The sequence below is a fragment of the Parambassis ranga genome, chromosome 21 (assembly GCF_900634625.1).
Source record: "Parambassis ranga chromosome 21, fParRan2.1, whole genome shotgun sequence".
NCBI classification, from domain to species: Eukaryota; Metazoa; Chordata; class Actinopteri; family Ambassidae; genus Parambassis; species Parambassis ranga.
In genome coordinates this window covers 7,780,905-7,795,066 of record NC_041041.1, presented here as the reverse complement: position 1 = coordinate 7,795,066, position 14,162 = coordinate 7,780,905, and the positions used below count along the sequence as shown (strand labels likewise).

Here is a 14,162-nt window from a genome sequence, read left to right as displayed (position 1 = left end):
ACTAAATCTGAGGAAACTTGACGTCCATGTTTACCTTGTAATGAGCTCTTCCGCAGCTCGAGCACACATCTGCACCAGAGAGGCCTCCTCCTCTGTGGCCAGATCCACAGACTGCTGAGGGTAGAGGTGTGGTCTCAGAGGAGGCTTATCGTACTTGAGCTTGTCCTCCCATGACTTCAGCGTGTTCTCAAACGCCTGCAGGGGAAGTCAGACATCAGTACACAAAGTGTCATATATAATAATTCTGGTAAAATACTGACGATATTCCAGCACAAACAAATCCAATCTCTTTCCCAGAGCCTCACTTAATCTCCCTCCCTCCCTCTCCAACTTCCCTTCCTCACCCGGTCTCTGGTGAGCATCTGCGCTCTGTTCTTGTGCTGAATCTTGATGACTCCTGGTGGTTGGATCCAGGCCTCACCGTCCACCTGAACAGGAACACCCTCATCGCCCAGGATTGTAATCTTCACCGTTCGACACTGATTAGGACAGAGGCTCAGATTAGACACACATACCTTCCTTCTCGTGTGTGTTTTCCAGTCATGTTGGTTGTCTCCTCACCTGTGCTATGCGGTGGTGTTGTAGTTTGATGACTCTGGACACAGCCATCTGCATGCTCCCAAAAACGGCCACAACCTCCAGGATCTTATCGTCAAAGGATGGAGCACAGAAGATCTGCATGACACAAGAAAGACATGCAGCACTCAAGATGTCAAATAGAAGATAGATAATAGATAGTGCCCCCCAAGGTGCCTGGGGCCCTGTGCAGCTGGCTGACTGCTCTAACTGCTGTGAAAGGAAAATAAATTCAAACCCTTCAAACTTGATACTACATTTATTGATGTCCCCAAGTGTGAGGTACACTGAAACACGCAGAAATGCCTCGCTATATATGGAGGCACATTCATTTAAGAAATTTTCCTCAAACCTTCACAAGCCTTTTAATGTAACTGTGACAGTGTTCCTGCCTCCGAGGACACGTTTCACTCTGTCGGCTCAGTTTAACTCAAGCCTGAATGACAAATTAGTTTTCTCTGAAAGAAGAGGCTCCCAACAAGTCTGATATTGATCTATGCCTGCAAACTGCAAATGAAAAGGTCAAAGCAATGAGGAGTCAGCATCTGCTCATGTTCACACAGCAAAGACTCAGCGAAAAAAATAATGCTGGACAGCTGACAGATGAGTCTCTGAGCTGTCCTGACAGACACCAACCACTAGGTGGACACGTTTAGAGAGAAGGTGATCAGTAGTGTGGATCGGTGGTGGAAAAAGATGAAGAGAAAACTTTGGCTTGAATGATGGCTAAGTTTTCCTAAATGCCCTCTCCCTGTTTCGTTTTCATGCACTACAGTTACATAACACCAAACATACAGTATGCGTGTCCAAGGGTAACCTCTGCAGGGGCACACTAAGAAGTGTGTGTGTGCTTGTGTGCAAACTGACACTCTAATCCCTCAGCAGCCATTGTGTTCTGAGCCTTAAACAAACAAGCACAGATATCTCTCCCTCCCCTGCACCTCCAGGCCATCGTGTCAGACCAGAATCAACACTGTCATTCATTAAGTTAACAACATGGAAACACATAGGATCCAGTCTGGCCAATGTTATGCCAGAGGAGGGAAAAACACCCCCTTTTCCTCTCCATAAGTGATGTAAGGCAGGATGGAATGTTACACAGAGTGTGGAGTGCAAGTGTGCTTACATCATCCTCCTTGGTGCCTCCCCAGAAGTTGGTTCCACCTGCGTAGCTGGGAATGTTTAACACGGCGATGCCTTGAAGGCTGGGCAGGGGAATGTACTGACCGTCGCACTGGGAAAGACAAATAATAAGCAAGGTCAGCTGGCCTGTGGGAGGGCAAATGGGAGAAAGTGAGTGACTGCGGCTTTGGTGAATATCAGTTCAACCATGTTCATCAACTTTTGCAAACATCAGAATCAATCTTCTTCTTAAGATCATCTACAACTTGTGGACTTAGTGTATGTAATACTGTTGAGAGGAGGAGAGTCACATCCTCATCTCACTGCTGGCCCAGCTCCCAGTTACAGAGGATCCATAGATTTTCCAGGTTTTTAGACAAAAACGTCAGTGAAATGTGAGTGCAGTCTGAACCTCAGATGTCTGGCTGTTTTGTCCCCTGTCTCACCTCGAGCTGCACCTTCTGCTCCAGGTTCTTGTAGGTTCTTTGCAGAAGCTCCTTAGTGCCCAAAACACCGTACCACATCATGTTCTTTGTACGGCTCCTATGTAAGAAAAATAAGATCAACAAAACTTACAAAAACTTTTTTTCCCAGCTCTGACTGGAAACAATCTAAGAAATATGTCTCACCTGCATTTTTCTGGATGCTCCTCTCGCTTGTTGTTAAACTCCAGAGAGATTTTGGCATCTAGGCCGATGCCAAAGTAGTTGTTCATGACACACTTCTCCATGTATCCCTCCCTGAGAGGAGATACACAGTCAGCACAAACAAACAAATAAACAACACAATGACAGTAAAAGACAAACGTCTCTCACAGCGAGTCGAGGTCGGGGTCGATGAAGGGCGTGGCACCAAACGGGTCGATGTTAGCCAGCAGCATCTTGCTAATGATGGAGCTGCCGGCGATTGAGGCAGCCAGACCTGCTCGCAAGCCTGCACACACAAGCACAAACACACTTTGATTACACATCTGTCACATCTGAGCTGCAACAAGTATGTATGACATGCCCTCGTAGATGGGTTGCTCCCTGTGTGTGTGTGTGTGTGCTTACCGGGGCAGATGATGCGGGTGTTGAGTACGGGGAGGTTCTCCTTGCTGGTGGTAAAGGGGGTTATGGTGAAAGAGCCGTAGGACTGCGTGCTGCGGCTCACCCTTCTCTCCGTTGGAGAACAGGGACTCTTAGCAGCTAGACACAGAACACCCCAGATTACTTGTAATGCAAACAGCCACATAAGCACACAGCAAAAGACAATAATCTGATTTATTATCCTCCGCTTCGATCTGAAGTGCTGCACAGACGAAGGATTACTGGATTTACCTGGAGTTTTGGACTCAAATGCAGTTTATGATCATAAATCTGCACATATAAAACAGAATTCATATTTACGGCTGTACAAAATGAAGCTTTTTTTGCTCTTTCTGACTTCCTGTGGATCTGTCCCTGATGATCTGGGATTAATACACAGTAGTAGAAGGGAAACCACTCAAATTTACTTTTTGAAGCTGTCTTGAAACTGCTATGTTAAACTGGCCAGATCCACTGACTGTGTGGCTGACTGAATTACTGGAAGGTGGATTTGGAGCAGTCACACACACCTTTAGTGTGTTTCTAGGTCAGAATGGAGGGGAGAACAGTGAGCAGAAGGTCTGACTGAGACAGCCTTGTCTTCTAATGGCTGGAAAATGTGTGGAAGGAAGGAAGCAGCTCCATGATAAACAGGAAGAGCTTCTGCAACTAAGACAATAACACATCCTCTAACCAATCCACACAGACATATGCACATATGTAACCTGCTCGTGCATCCAAAGCTGCACAGTTATATATAAACAGTCACAGAGGCCTGCCATCAACAGGTATGCTTCTTTATGGCTAAAGAAGTTCTCCATGTTCAGAGACACCGATCCGGAGATAAACAGCTCAGAAGTGGAGTATCATAGGAGAGGAGAGTTTCTCCAAGCACTTTTAGTACTAATCCCTGAGTTTATTTATGACAGGAAACATGATTTGCGTCAGCAGGACTTTTTTTTCCATTTGTTACGAGAGTATCTTGTAGTGTAGAGAGCACAATGACCACAAGGGGGCAACATTTAGAACCTTCTCTGTGAATTCAGAGTGAGTCTGACTTTCACAAACTTGTCCAACTTTAAAAAAGTTAGAAAATTATAATATTATAATAATATAACAGTAATCAGTATAGCAAAGAGAGACAGAATGTGTGTTGACAGTCAGCCCTCGGAAACTGAATGAGCAGGGCTGAGCAAGTTACTGGAAGTGATTTGGAAATGGCCCAGAGTGAAAAACTATTGAGTGCCAAGCACGCAAAAGGTTTGCAAGGAACTGGTCTGACAGGTGAGAGGTCTGAATAAGGGCATAAATACTTACATGACACTGCTTCCAGTTCCTTGGTGTCTTCATCCTTCTCGCTGTCTCTGTTCTCCTCTTCACTGTCCTTCCTGAACTCCAGAGGTGATGGAAGCTCGGTGTCCTCTGTGTGAGCGTTCTGCTCATCCACCACTGAAACACGAGGGATGGAGAAACAATATGAATGCATCCTTCTAGCAGCACTGAGCTGTCATTTCTTGTAACTGTGTAACTGTCCATCTCAGTGTGTGTACCTCTCACGGCCTGTTCAATGATCTGCCGCACAGCTTTCTTCAGACTGTTGGCCCTGACCATCAGCTGCTCCCTGCTCTTGAACAGCTGGTGCGGGGAACCTCCTCCTCCTTTCTCCGTCTCCTCCTCCTCCAGCTTCTCCTTCAGCTCCGTCAGGCTCTCCTCGCTGGCTTCTTCCTCCTCCTCTTCTTCCTCCTCCTCCTGCTCTTCCTCTACAATGGGAGGAGTGGAGTGGGGAAGTGGAGGCAGAGCCTGGCACTCCGCGTTGAGGGTCTGGAGGAGGGAGTCCAGCTTCTCGTTGAGTATGGCACACTGATGGGCATAGGAGGAGAGCAGACTGAGGCAGCATTCGGAGTAGACATTTATTATACAGGGCATCGCCTTTCAGCACAGGCTTGATAATGGATGCTGTTTTTAAGCTTACTTTGAGAGACATGCTGTCACACTCCTCGGCATTCTCTGTGCTTTTTTCATATGCTTTCCCCACTTTGGCAACAAAATCCTTCACAGTTTCACAAAGGATCCTAAAAACCAGGAAGAAAAGAGCAGATTGTTTTTAAATACAATATAAAGTCATGATCTGCCACACAGCTTTCTTTAGACTCTTGGATAATCGACATGTTGAAGAAGATGTCAGATTTTAGACCGCCTGATCACAGTCATGCTGGTGTATTAAAAACTTACTTGGCAGAGGAGATGACCACAGAGTGCTGCTCCGAGTTGAGGATCTTTGTGAGGTGAGCAGCTACGGAGTCTTCATAGGCTGAAATGTGAAACTGCAGAGAAAAACACATAGAAAAGCAAACTACACATGACTGTTTAGCTAAAAACAATCATTCACGCTCTTCATCATGCATTGTTGTTTTTCAACCTGAGCTGAGGTGAAGCTGACTTGAAAATGTCAGGCACTATTTCCAGCTGCTACCTCCTACTCACGTCTGTCTGTCTGGAGGCCCTGCCGGGTTTGATTGTGTCTAGTGATGCGTGTGAATATCTGTCAGCTCCTGTGAGTACCTGGCAGTCGTGGGCTCCTTCAGGCGTGGTGGGGCAGCTGTGTTTTGGTGGGATCTTAATCTCGTAGGTCATGATGCTCCAGCGGTCCAGCATCTTGGTGCTGGCCCTCTCTAGTTTCTCCAGGATTTGAGGCAGCTGGGTGTCGTCGTCACATGATGGGCCCCAGCCCAGCACCCGCGCCAGATCATTGCCTGTGCCCAGAGGCAGCACCCCCAACTGGCACTGGAAGACATGCAGAAAGGTTATGCTGCAGAATGGAGGCTAAGTGTGTCTGTGTGTGTGTAAAGTGTTTTTTATGTAAACTAAGGACATATTACTTTTAACTTTAAGTATGTTCTGACAATTATTTCTTCTTTCACCACCTTCGTTTATGACAATTTGCATTCATTTTGATACATTTTACAGTCTAGACCTGAAACACTGCATGTTGACAGTGCATTGTAGTCCTTTTGCAACAATAACCTTTTTATCTGTGTTCACAATGCCCTACCTGTTTGTGTAGATTGAGTTTGTCAATCTCTGAGAGGACCCATCCCACGCTGCCGTCACCTCCACACACCAGAATTCGGAAATTGTCAAACTTCTGAAACAGGCGCAGACTGACACACACACCCTTATTTAGATGTACATTGTATGCATACTCATAAATGGATTTTGATTTCTCTTACCCGAGGTGCGGACCACCGTTGACCAGGTCAAAGACCTGAGCTGGGTTGAGGAGCTGCTTGAAGCGTCGCAGGAATTTCACCCCCTGGTTGTCACCACTTTTGGAGTTGACAAAGACCAGGAGGGGACTGGCACATGATGGGGGGCAGGTGGCCTTCCAGAAGCCTGAGAAGACATGGAAACAGAAGAAAAAGAGTTGTTTAATGGAGCTCTATTTTTTTTTTCACAGCTGCAATCATCTCAGCGGAGGTGGGACATGTATGTTGCTCAACATACTCCTTGATCCATATTCCTCATACTCTCTATAGTATGTTCACCATAAGTTCATAATCCCCTGATAACATCGTGGTTTACTTTGCTATGTACTATTTTCCTACTTTTCATGAAGTATTCAGTTTTAGCCCTTATAGGAAAAAAATTTTGAATTGATCTTTTGCTTTGTAATCAGTCAGCTGGGCCCTCCTGTTTAAAGCAGATGAACTGCATGAAGAGCCGCGGCGACAGCTCCCACCAGTTGTGTAAAACTTAAGCTGTGTTCGAAATCACTCCCTAATCACTATATAGGGCCCTATATAGTGCCTTCGCCATTTTGTAGTGCTGTCCGAATTTTTAGTGAGAAATTATAGACCCTATATAGGGCCCTCAATGTATCCCACAATGCAGCTTGAAAAGTAGTGTCCATCCAATGGTCACTACTTTCAGCGATATGTACCGTCATGCATTGCGCAAACGGGCTAAAAGAACGGGAACGGAAGTTACGTCACCTGTCTTATAAATATAATGATGGTTTAAAGAATGTAGCATGACCGGTTGCTTTATTTATGTTTTGCCATAAAACGTTTATTGAGCTATAAAGGCACAAATTATAACTGCTAACAGAGATCGGCTTGTTTAATTTGTGACAGCAATGACGTCATCAACGGTGACAGAAAATCAAGGAGGTAGTGTCCGAAATGTCCAAAAATGCTTTCACAATGAGTTCACTATATGAAGCTCTACATTGAACTCCCCATATGGGGAGTAGGGAGTAGGGAGTGAGAGTGATTTCGAACACAGCCTTAGAGTTTATGTTAATTTCTGCTGTAAAGTTGGACATTTAACAGGGAGACCCATGAGGACTGACTCACTTCTGTGGCCAGCATCAAGTGGCCAGTAGAGGAACTGCAGTTTTTTTCTTCTAGCTGTGCTAGCTTCATAACAACACTCTGTCAACGTCCTCATCAAAGATACACATGTGTAATAATACATGAGAGCAGAGCACATGCCAAAAACACGTGTCAAGAGCGACATACACACTAATCTGTGGAGGGTAATGCTACATGAGGTTTCTTTGCTTACAGCCTAATCTGTGCTGCACCACTGTGCCGACAGCTTTCTGCATATTAAAGCTTCTGTGTGTGTGTGAGTGTCTCTTTCGAGAACCCCCTGTTCTCCTCCACTTCTTTCCACCGTTCTCTAATCTCTCTGTCTATACTCTTCGATTTTCTTCTTCTTCTCTCTCTCTGATGTTGTTAGTTAAGGAAGGATGAAGGGAGAGCGAGTGGGAGAGAGAAAGGGAGGGGAGTCACGACACTCCGGCACGTGTTACAGTCTGCTGCTGCCCCCCCCCCATCCTCCCTGCAGCCAATTACAACCAAACTCCCCCTCTTCTCCAAAGCGTACATTTGGGCAGAGGGGATCCTGGCACGTGAGGAGATGCAGAGAGAGTGAAGGGCAGAGGAAGAGGAGCAGGAGAAAGAGTGGGAGTGTGCATTTTATTTGCCCTTCTTTCTCATTTGTTTTATCCTCTTCCTCTTTTCATCTGGATGCCCCGACCTCCCTTACTCTGGCTCGCTTTCATCCATCTACCAATTAGCAGATGCCAGCTTTTCACATAGTCTTTGGGCTGTGTGTGTGTGTGAGAACAAGCCACTGGCTTTGACAACAATAATCCAATCACACATGCTTATCTGAGTCTGTCTAGCAGGTGCTGATCTCCATCTAGAATGGGTTTAAAGTGAGCTCTGGCAAACACACAATTACACTCACGTGCATGTATAGAGTGTATGAAATATAAGCGCACACGTATGCTGCACAGAAAGTCTAAATGGCTTCTGAGTCTTCCTCCCCTGTGATGCTCGTGACAAAAACCATTTTCACTGCTTTTCATCTCACACACATGCACAGATCTATTTTAAGAAAGGTGTGTGTCGACCTGTCAGATAGGGCTATTTTTAAACACCTCATTATACAACATCAGGCAGTTTCCTGGAGCACAAACCATGCTCAGTGCCTTTATCTAACACCTCACAGGATGAGCAGGAAGCTGATTAGAAAAACAGATTTAATTCTGAGATCAATAGCAGAGGGGAAAAAAATAATATTGTCATTTTTCCTAGTTTTTTTCCAGGCACATGTAGCAGTTTACAGGGAAGAGAAAAGGGCTATGTGTGTTTGAATTATTGCGTGCTTGAGTGGACGTTGGTGGCTTTGACCAGAATGAATCATCACCCTCCACCCCCTCTGCTACTGTCTTTCCATGTGACAGAAGGTCAAAAGTCAGATAGAAGACATCAGCTGACCAAATGGCTCGAACTCTCATTTATTCACCTCTTAAAATTTAATGATTGCTCACAGGTGCTGCCTGCCATCAACCTCTGACCTTTCGAATGAGTCAGAGAAAATGTGCGTGTCTATGTGTGTGTGTGTGTGCCTACCATCTGAGTCGATGCTGTTAAGCGCCGTAGGGGGAATGATGGAGACTTTGCATTGACCTAGAGGACACTTGCGAGGGTACAGGTCCATACAGGCTGTGTGCACCTGGAACAAAAACACAGAGGACATCTTACTACAAAATTCAAGCACAAGAGCATTTTCACAGCTTTGACAAAGTTTTCTCTCTACTCTGCAGATCAGCTTGTTATACTTGAATCATCACAAGTGAGCCAGTCATGGCTTCCTAGTTGTGCTGTTGAAAGCAGAATCAATGCAAAGATTTGATACAATATCAAGACTATATTTGCTGTGATTTCTGAAATACTGCTATGTCACAAATGGTGCATTTAAGTACCATTGTAAATTTCAAAGTTGTCCTGCTTTAACAGTGTCTAATGTTAACGTAATGTAGCATAGCATAAGGTAGCATAGCGTAACGTAGCATAGTGCAAAGTAACGTAATGTAACGTACTCGTTACGTGCCGGTACTCGTTTGTTGTGTGTATGTCTGTTATGTGTGTCTCTTTGTTTTCTGTGCAGGTTCCCATGTGCACTTCGGGTGAACCAAGTGGATCATCCACAGCTGAGTCCACTTGGTCCTCATCAGCACGCCTATATCAGCTGGAGGTGTGCACATGGCCGGGGCCAGTGGGCCAACTTGTGGACGCGCACACCATACGTCTTTGCTCCGTCCAGAGAGCAAGATAATCAGCGCTGATCTTTTAAGTTTTGCTTTTGATTTGCCATTTTGTTATTTATTTTATTAAATTAATATATAATGCACAGTCACTGTTTCCGTCTGCCGTCTCTTCCTCAGGCCTGGGTAACATTATTGTTGCTTCCCCTCATCCCCTGGTCTAACCGGGGAACGTAACAATGCTGCTGCAGTGATATGATGTATTCAAAGTTGCTTTGAAGACAGTTAAACGGTGTTGTTTGCTGAGCTCTGCAGCGTGTCTTTATGCATTTACATTTTATGAATATGAGACAGATGCCTTACCATAGCTTTGCACCAGAGACAGCGCCAGTCCTGCAGTCGGAGCACACTGCCACATGTTTTATCACACACTGCACACTTGGCACTGACTGGAAGGTTCCCTTCCAACCACTGGTGAGGCATTGCAATCTGTGGGTTTAACACACACACACACCTCTTTTTACACTGTCTACTTTTATCATCATTCGTCGAGTAACACTTTTCTACTATTAAAAATGCCATGAAGGACACTCTTATGTCTTATGTCTTGCACAAACATAAAAACTTGTGTTCTTATTAGAAAACAATGCTGGTTTGATTACACTGAAAAATCATCTGACTCACCCCATCCTCATCTTCGATAATGTCCTTCCCTATTGAAGCCAGGGTCGTCCATTTACAGTTGTTAGTGGCTCTAACTGCGCAGCGTTTGTGGGCTTTGAACTTGCACACTGAAAAACACAAAGAGGCCACACATACACATTGGTCTAAGTGTTTTCCTCCATCAACCTCAGCCTCTTCTTGCAGTCCTTCATTTTAAGAGAGTAAAAATGGATGGCTGGTATAATGGCGAATGTTTAAAATACAATTAGAGAAGAGAAACATGTACATTTTTTTTAGCACAAAAACCAAAAAATGCCCTTTCTCAGGCTGAAACACTGGACACTAATGAAAGACAGACACACCCAGAAAAGTACAGCGTTCTAATAAATAGGTCTAATTAGATGTCAGTGGGTGTAGAGTAATTACTAACCTCCCAAAAGCAGTTGGGCACTCACACATCTGACAGATCTGACAGAGGTCTGATGACTGAGCTCAACCTCACAGCTCCAGCAGCACAGTTCAAGTCACACCTAAAGCTACCTGCTGCACCATCTGTCTTACTGTGTTATAACCACACACACACACACCTCATCACAGTACAGCCTCAACACATCAGGACACTGGTCTCTATTCTTCTCTGTACATCCTGTGCATCAGCAGAAGCAGCGTTTAAGCATAATTCAAACCAAACCTGCATAGAGGGCAGTAGCCTTTACATTACAATATATACAACAGGTGATAGCCTTTCTTTATTTACTGCACTCATCATCATCTATTGCTGACTCCAGCAATAGACAAACAAGCTTCAAACACTAACACTGTGCAGGCAAGTTGGGAATCAAGATGCTGTACTACCTTGGTTCAATGTAATGATTAAAACTTTAACATCCACCCTGTTATCTCCATCTATCATGGTTCAAGAAGCATAGGCTTTAATGTGCTTAATGCAGCCTGCTTTGAATAAGAAACAAGAGTGAAATGTAAATGTGAAATGAAATGTTTCTTATGAGCATGTACGGACTCCACTAGAGGCACCAAGAGGCACTTAAGGCACTCATGAATAATGGCTGCACTCCGGGGAACTTTGCTTCCAGCCAACCCACCCTCACTCATACACACACACACACAGCATTGTCATTAGGCGGTCTACACAGAGATACTACAAACTGAGTCAAAGTCATATCCGGGAGCAACAATCAATGTTCCAATCTATTCTACCACTAAATGCTGTTAGAGAGCATTAGTAGAACATTAAGAGAATTTAGAGGACATGATACCACTGTCTGTTAATGGTCGGGCCATACTGGAAGAAAACACTGTGTTTCATTGAGGGTGAAATAGAGACAGAATGGCAGGAGTGTGTGAGTGTGTGTGTGTGTGTGTGTGTGTGTGTGTTTGTGTGTGTGTGTGTGTGTGTGTGTGTGTGTGTGCGGCTAGGTAGCACAAATCAATCCCCGCTGACTGTCCTGTGCAGGAAATCGAAGGGAAATCTAAGCCGCGCTGATTGCTGTGAAACTGTTTGGCTGGCTGAGGTTTAATAGAGACGCTGTCCTGCTCTGCTTTCTCACATACACACATGCACACTTTTCCCTCCTTCTCATAAGTGATCTTGGCCTTCTCAGACCCCACAAGGCTCCAGAACAACATGTGTGGTCTATAGCTTAATATCTTTATTAACCCTCTGACACCAGGTATTTCACTTCTGCTACATGGTCAGAAAGTAGAAAACATGTCTTTAGGCAGTATAACAGTTTTAAAAGCATAAATCAGAAGTGATTACTTCTTTGTTGCACTGAAGGGCACAGAATTCGTTTTTTTACAGAATCTTGCTGGTGCAAAGGCATTTCAAACCCGTTGGCAGGTATCAGAAGCCAGAGAGTTAATAAACCAGAGCTCAGTTAAGCACCTTGTGTCCATCAGCACAGCTGGATTCCATGTTTTGACGAAGGCCCTAAAAGTTCCAATTGCATCTTTTTTGTTGTTGTCTGTGCAGAGCGGGATAAGCCGATTTGGTCTTTTCTCTCTCTGATGCCTTCTGCTCTGAATATGAGAGGACCTCATTGTAGAGGATAATGAGCTCTGAGTGGAGAGGCTGCCTTCGCACCAAACCAGGCACACATGTATGCACACACACACACACACTCACAGGGGAACATTAGCAAAATTAGAATGAGAGGATATGCAGATGGTGCTCATTACGGTCGGCTGCCTGTCACTGACACGTTACACCAGCTCAAAGAAAGATACAAAAAAAAAATGGTGTCAGCGCCCCTCTCTTTTCACACCTCACCTTACCCCCCCTCACAGATGAGGTGAGGAGATATGGTGTCATTCACAAGATTCCCTAACAGTGTTTTTTCCCCTGATAATAAATACTAAAATAAAGTATTCTGAGTCAGCACTTATCTAACCCACAATATGACATAAAAGCATGTAGACACCAGCTGAAATGCTTTCATATAATAGCCATAATGGCACTTTTCACTCCTTCTACTTCAAGCTATGAGTCTGATGGGCATCCTGCGCCGCTGCAGCCTGGAGTCTTTCAAAGACTTATGCCGCCTCCGGTGTATCTAAGCTGCAGCACTCAGACACACATCTGAAGAAAAGAAAATTTCTCACTTCAATGACTCACATGTCCTTACACAACAGAGTCAAACGCACCTTCCCCAAAGTACCTATAGACCTGCCAACTCCCAGGCTTTGTGGTTCCAAATGATATGTGGCGACGGTACAGCAATCTTTAAAAAGGAAATCTGTGAGAGCCAGTAATGAGATGCAGAAATGAGAGAAAGCAGCTTCACAAGTCAGAGGATTAAAGAGAGTTATGTAAGAAAACAGTGTGTCATAAAGGAAGCCTTCACTTAGTGTCAGCCTGGTGGGACTTCCACTAATTCCTTGTCTATTGTGTCTCTGTGGTTCATGCTAAAGTTGCACTTTCCATCACCAATGTAGAGTAAGACATTGCACAAAATGGTGTAAATCAGAGCAGCTAACATGTATGCTGAATAGATTTTTTGTGTGAGATTACTTTTGGAGCCTGTGCAAAAGTAAGCATATATATTAGCTGTGCTGTACAGCCATTTGTCTAACTGCATTAGGGATCTCCGTGTGCGGCTCGACTCAGCTCACAAACACTGATCCTGTTACTTTTCCACTATGTGTTATCAATATTCTATCTGGTCTACAAAAAAAAAACCAAGACGTGTCTGCTTCAGACAGCAGCAGTGTCTCACCACCAGTGTCCTTATTTAGCAGCTCTTCAAAACTAGCTCAAAATAATGAGTCAATCTGTAGAATCACCTGAAAGTGACACTTCTAATCGACAGACACACACATATCCTAAAGTAAACCACAGGACTAAGGTTGACAAAACAATTCCTGCAACATCAGCTTGAGTGGATGATGTAACGATCAAAGTAAGCCCGGCTCATTACCATGTGTTTTCTTAAAAACCCACCATTACATTTTTTCCTTGGTTACAAAAATGTCCTCGCTGTGGCCCATGTTCATGTTTTATGTAGTGGCCCAGAGTCATCAGAGAAACATCTACATGCTGGAAATGAGCCTTAGTGCAAATATGAAGAGTATTACTGTTACAAAACATTTTCCCCAAACACACAAAAGTTGCTTTAGTTGAAAGAGTGAGTGAGGTACAGGAAGCTTTCTATGTGTTAGCTCAAGTTACAGTTGTTACTGTGTTTACTGTATTAGCTGTAATTACTACCTGCGATCACACATCCATAGAACAATTCTAATTTCATTATTTTCGGAAAGCTGAAGAAACCTCCTGCATCTTTACAACAGCTTCAGTATTGCCCTCCTCCCAGTAAGTGTGTGCTGTGCTGTGTGTGGTGCTTACCTTCGCAGGAGAGGCCATGAGATGTGACCCCGGACAAGCTATCTTTACAGACGTTGCAAAAGGTGGGCCGTGCGTGCGAGCAGGCGTACCAGTTGTGCATCCCTGAGAAATGTTCCACATTAAACTGTGCCGTCTGGCGAAGGAGAGGTTAAAATAGGTTGGCAGCAAAGAAAAAGCAAGCAAAGTATACACAGTAAATCATCAAGTATGGTATCTACTGTAGGTTTAATGCATGTTACAAGCAGCATTTAACTTGAAAAACTGTGCCATGCACAAAATGTGCCATCTCTCCCTAATAATAACACATCTGAGA

General features: G+C 44.4%; 1 protein-coding gene across 8 annotated transcripts in view; it reads right to left on the bottom strand.

The window, feature by feature from the left end:
- Nucleotides 1-14,162, bottom strand: part of dgkh (diacylglycerol kinase, eta) — a 46,179-nt gene that overhangs the window by 8,509 nt on the left and 23,508 nt on the right. For all 8 annotated transcript variants that reach the window (XM_028393072.1, XM_028393076.1, XM_028393070.1 and 5 more), the window contains 19 exons: nt 13,850-13,982; nt 10,009-10,115; nt 9,688-9,813; nt 8,690-8,792; nt 5,996-6,158; nt 5,818-5,926; nt 5,328-5,549; nt 4,998-5,089; nt 4,738-4,837; nt 4,316-4,625; nt 4,083-4,214; nt 2,751-2,885; nt 2,514-2,631; nt 2,328-2,438; nt 2,145-2,241; nt 1,703-1,810; nt 562-675; nt 345-479; nt 35-195 (listed from right to left, as the gene is read on the bottom strand). In XM_028393072.1, coding sequence (XP_028248873.1) covers nt 35-195; nt 345-479; nt 562-675; nt 1,703-1,810; nt 2,145-2,241; nt 2,328-2,438; nt 2,514-2,631; nt 2,751-2,885; nt 4,083-4,214; nt 4,316-4,625; nt 4,738-4,837; nt 4,998-5,089; nt 5,328-5,549; nt 5,818-5,926; nt 5,996-6,158; nt 8,690-8,792; nt 9,688-9,813; nt 10,009-10,115; nt 13,850-13,982 — 2,576 coding nt within the window. The remainder of the gene's footprint in view (nt 1-34; nt 196-344; nt 480-561; nt 676-1,702; nt 1,811-2,144; nt 2,242-2,327; nt 2,439-2,513; nt 2,632-2,750; nt 2,886-4,082; nt 4,215-4,315; nt 4,626-4,737; nt 4,838-4,997; nt 5,090-5,327; nt 5,550-5,817; nt 5,927-5,995; nt 6,159-8,689; nt 8,793-9,687; nt 9,814-10,008; nt 10,116-13,849; nt 13,983-14,162) is intronic.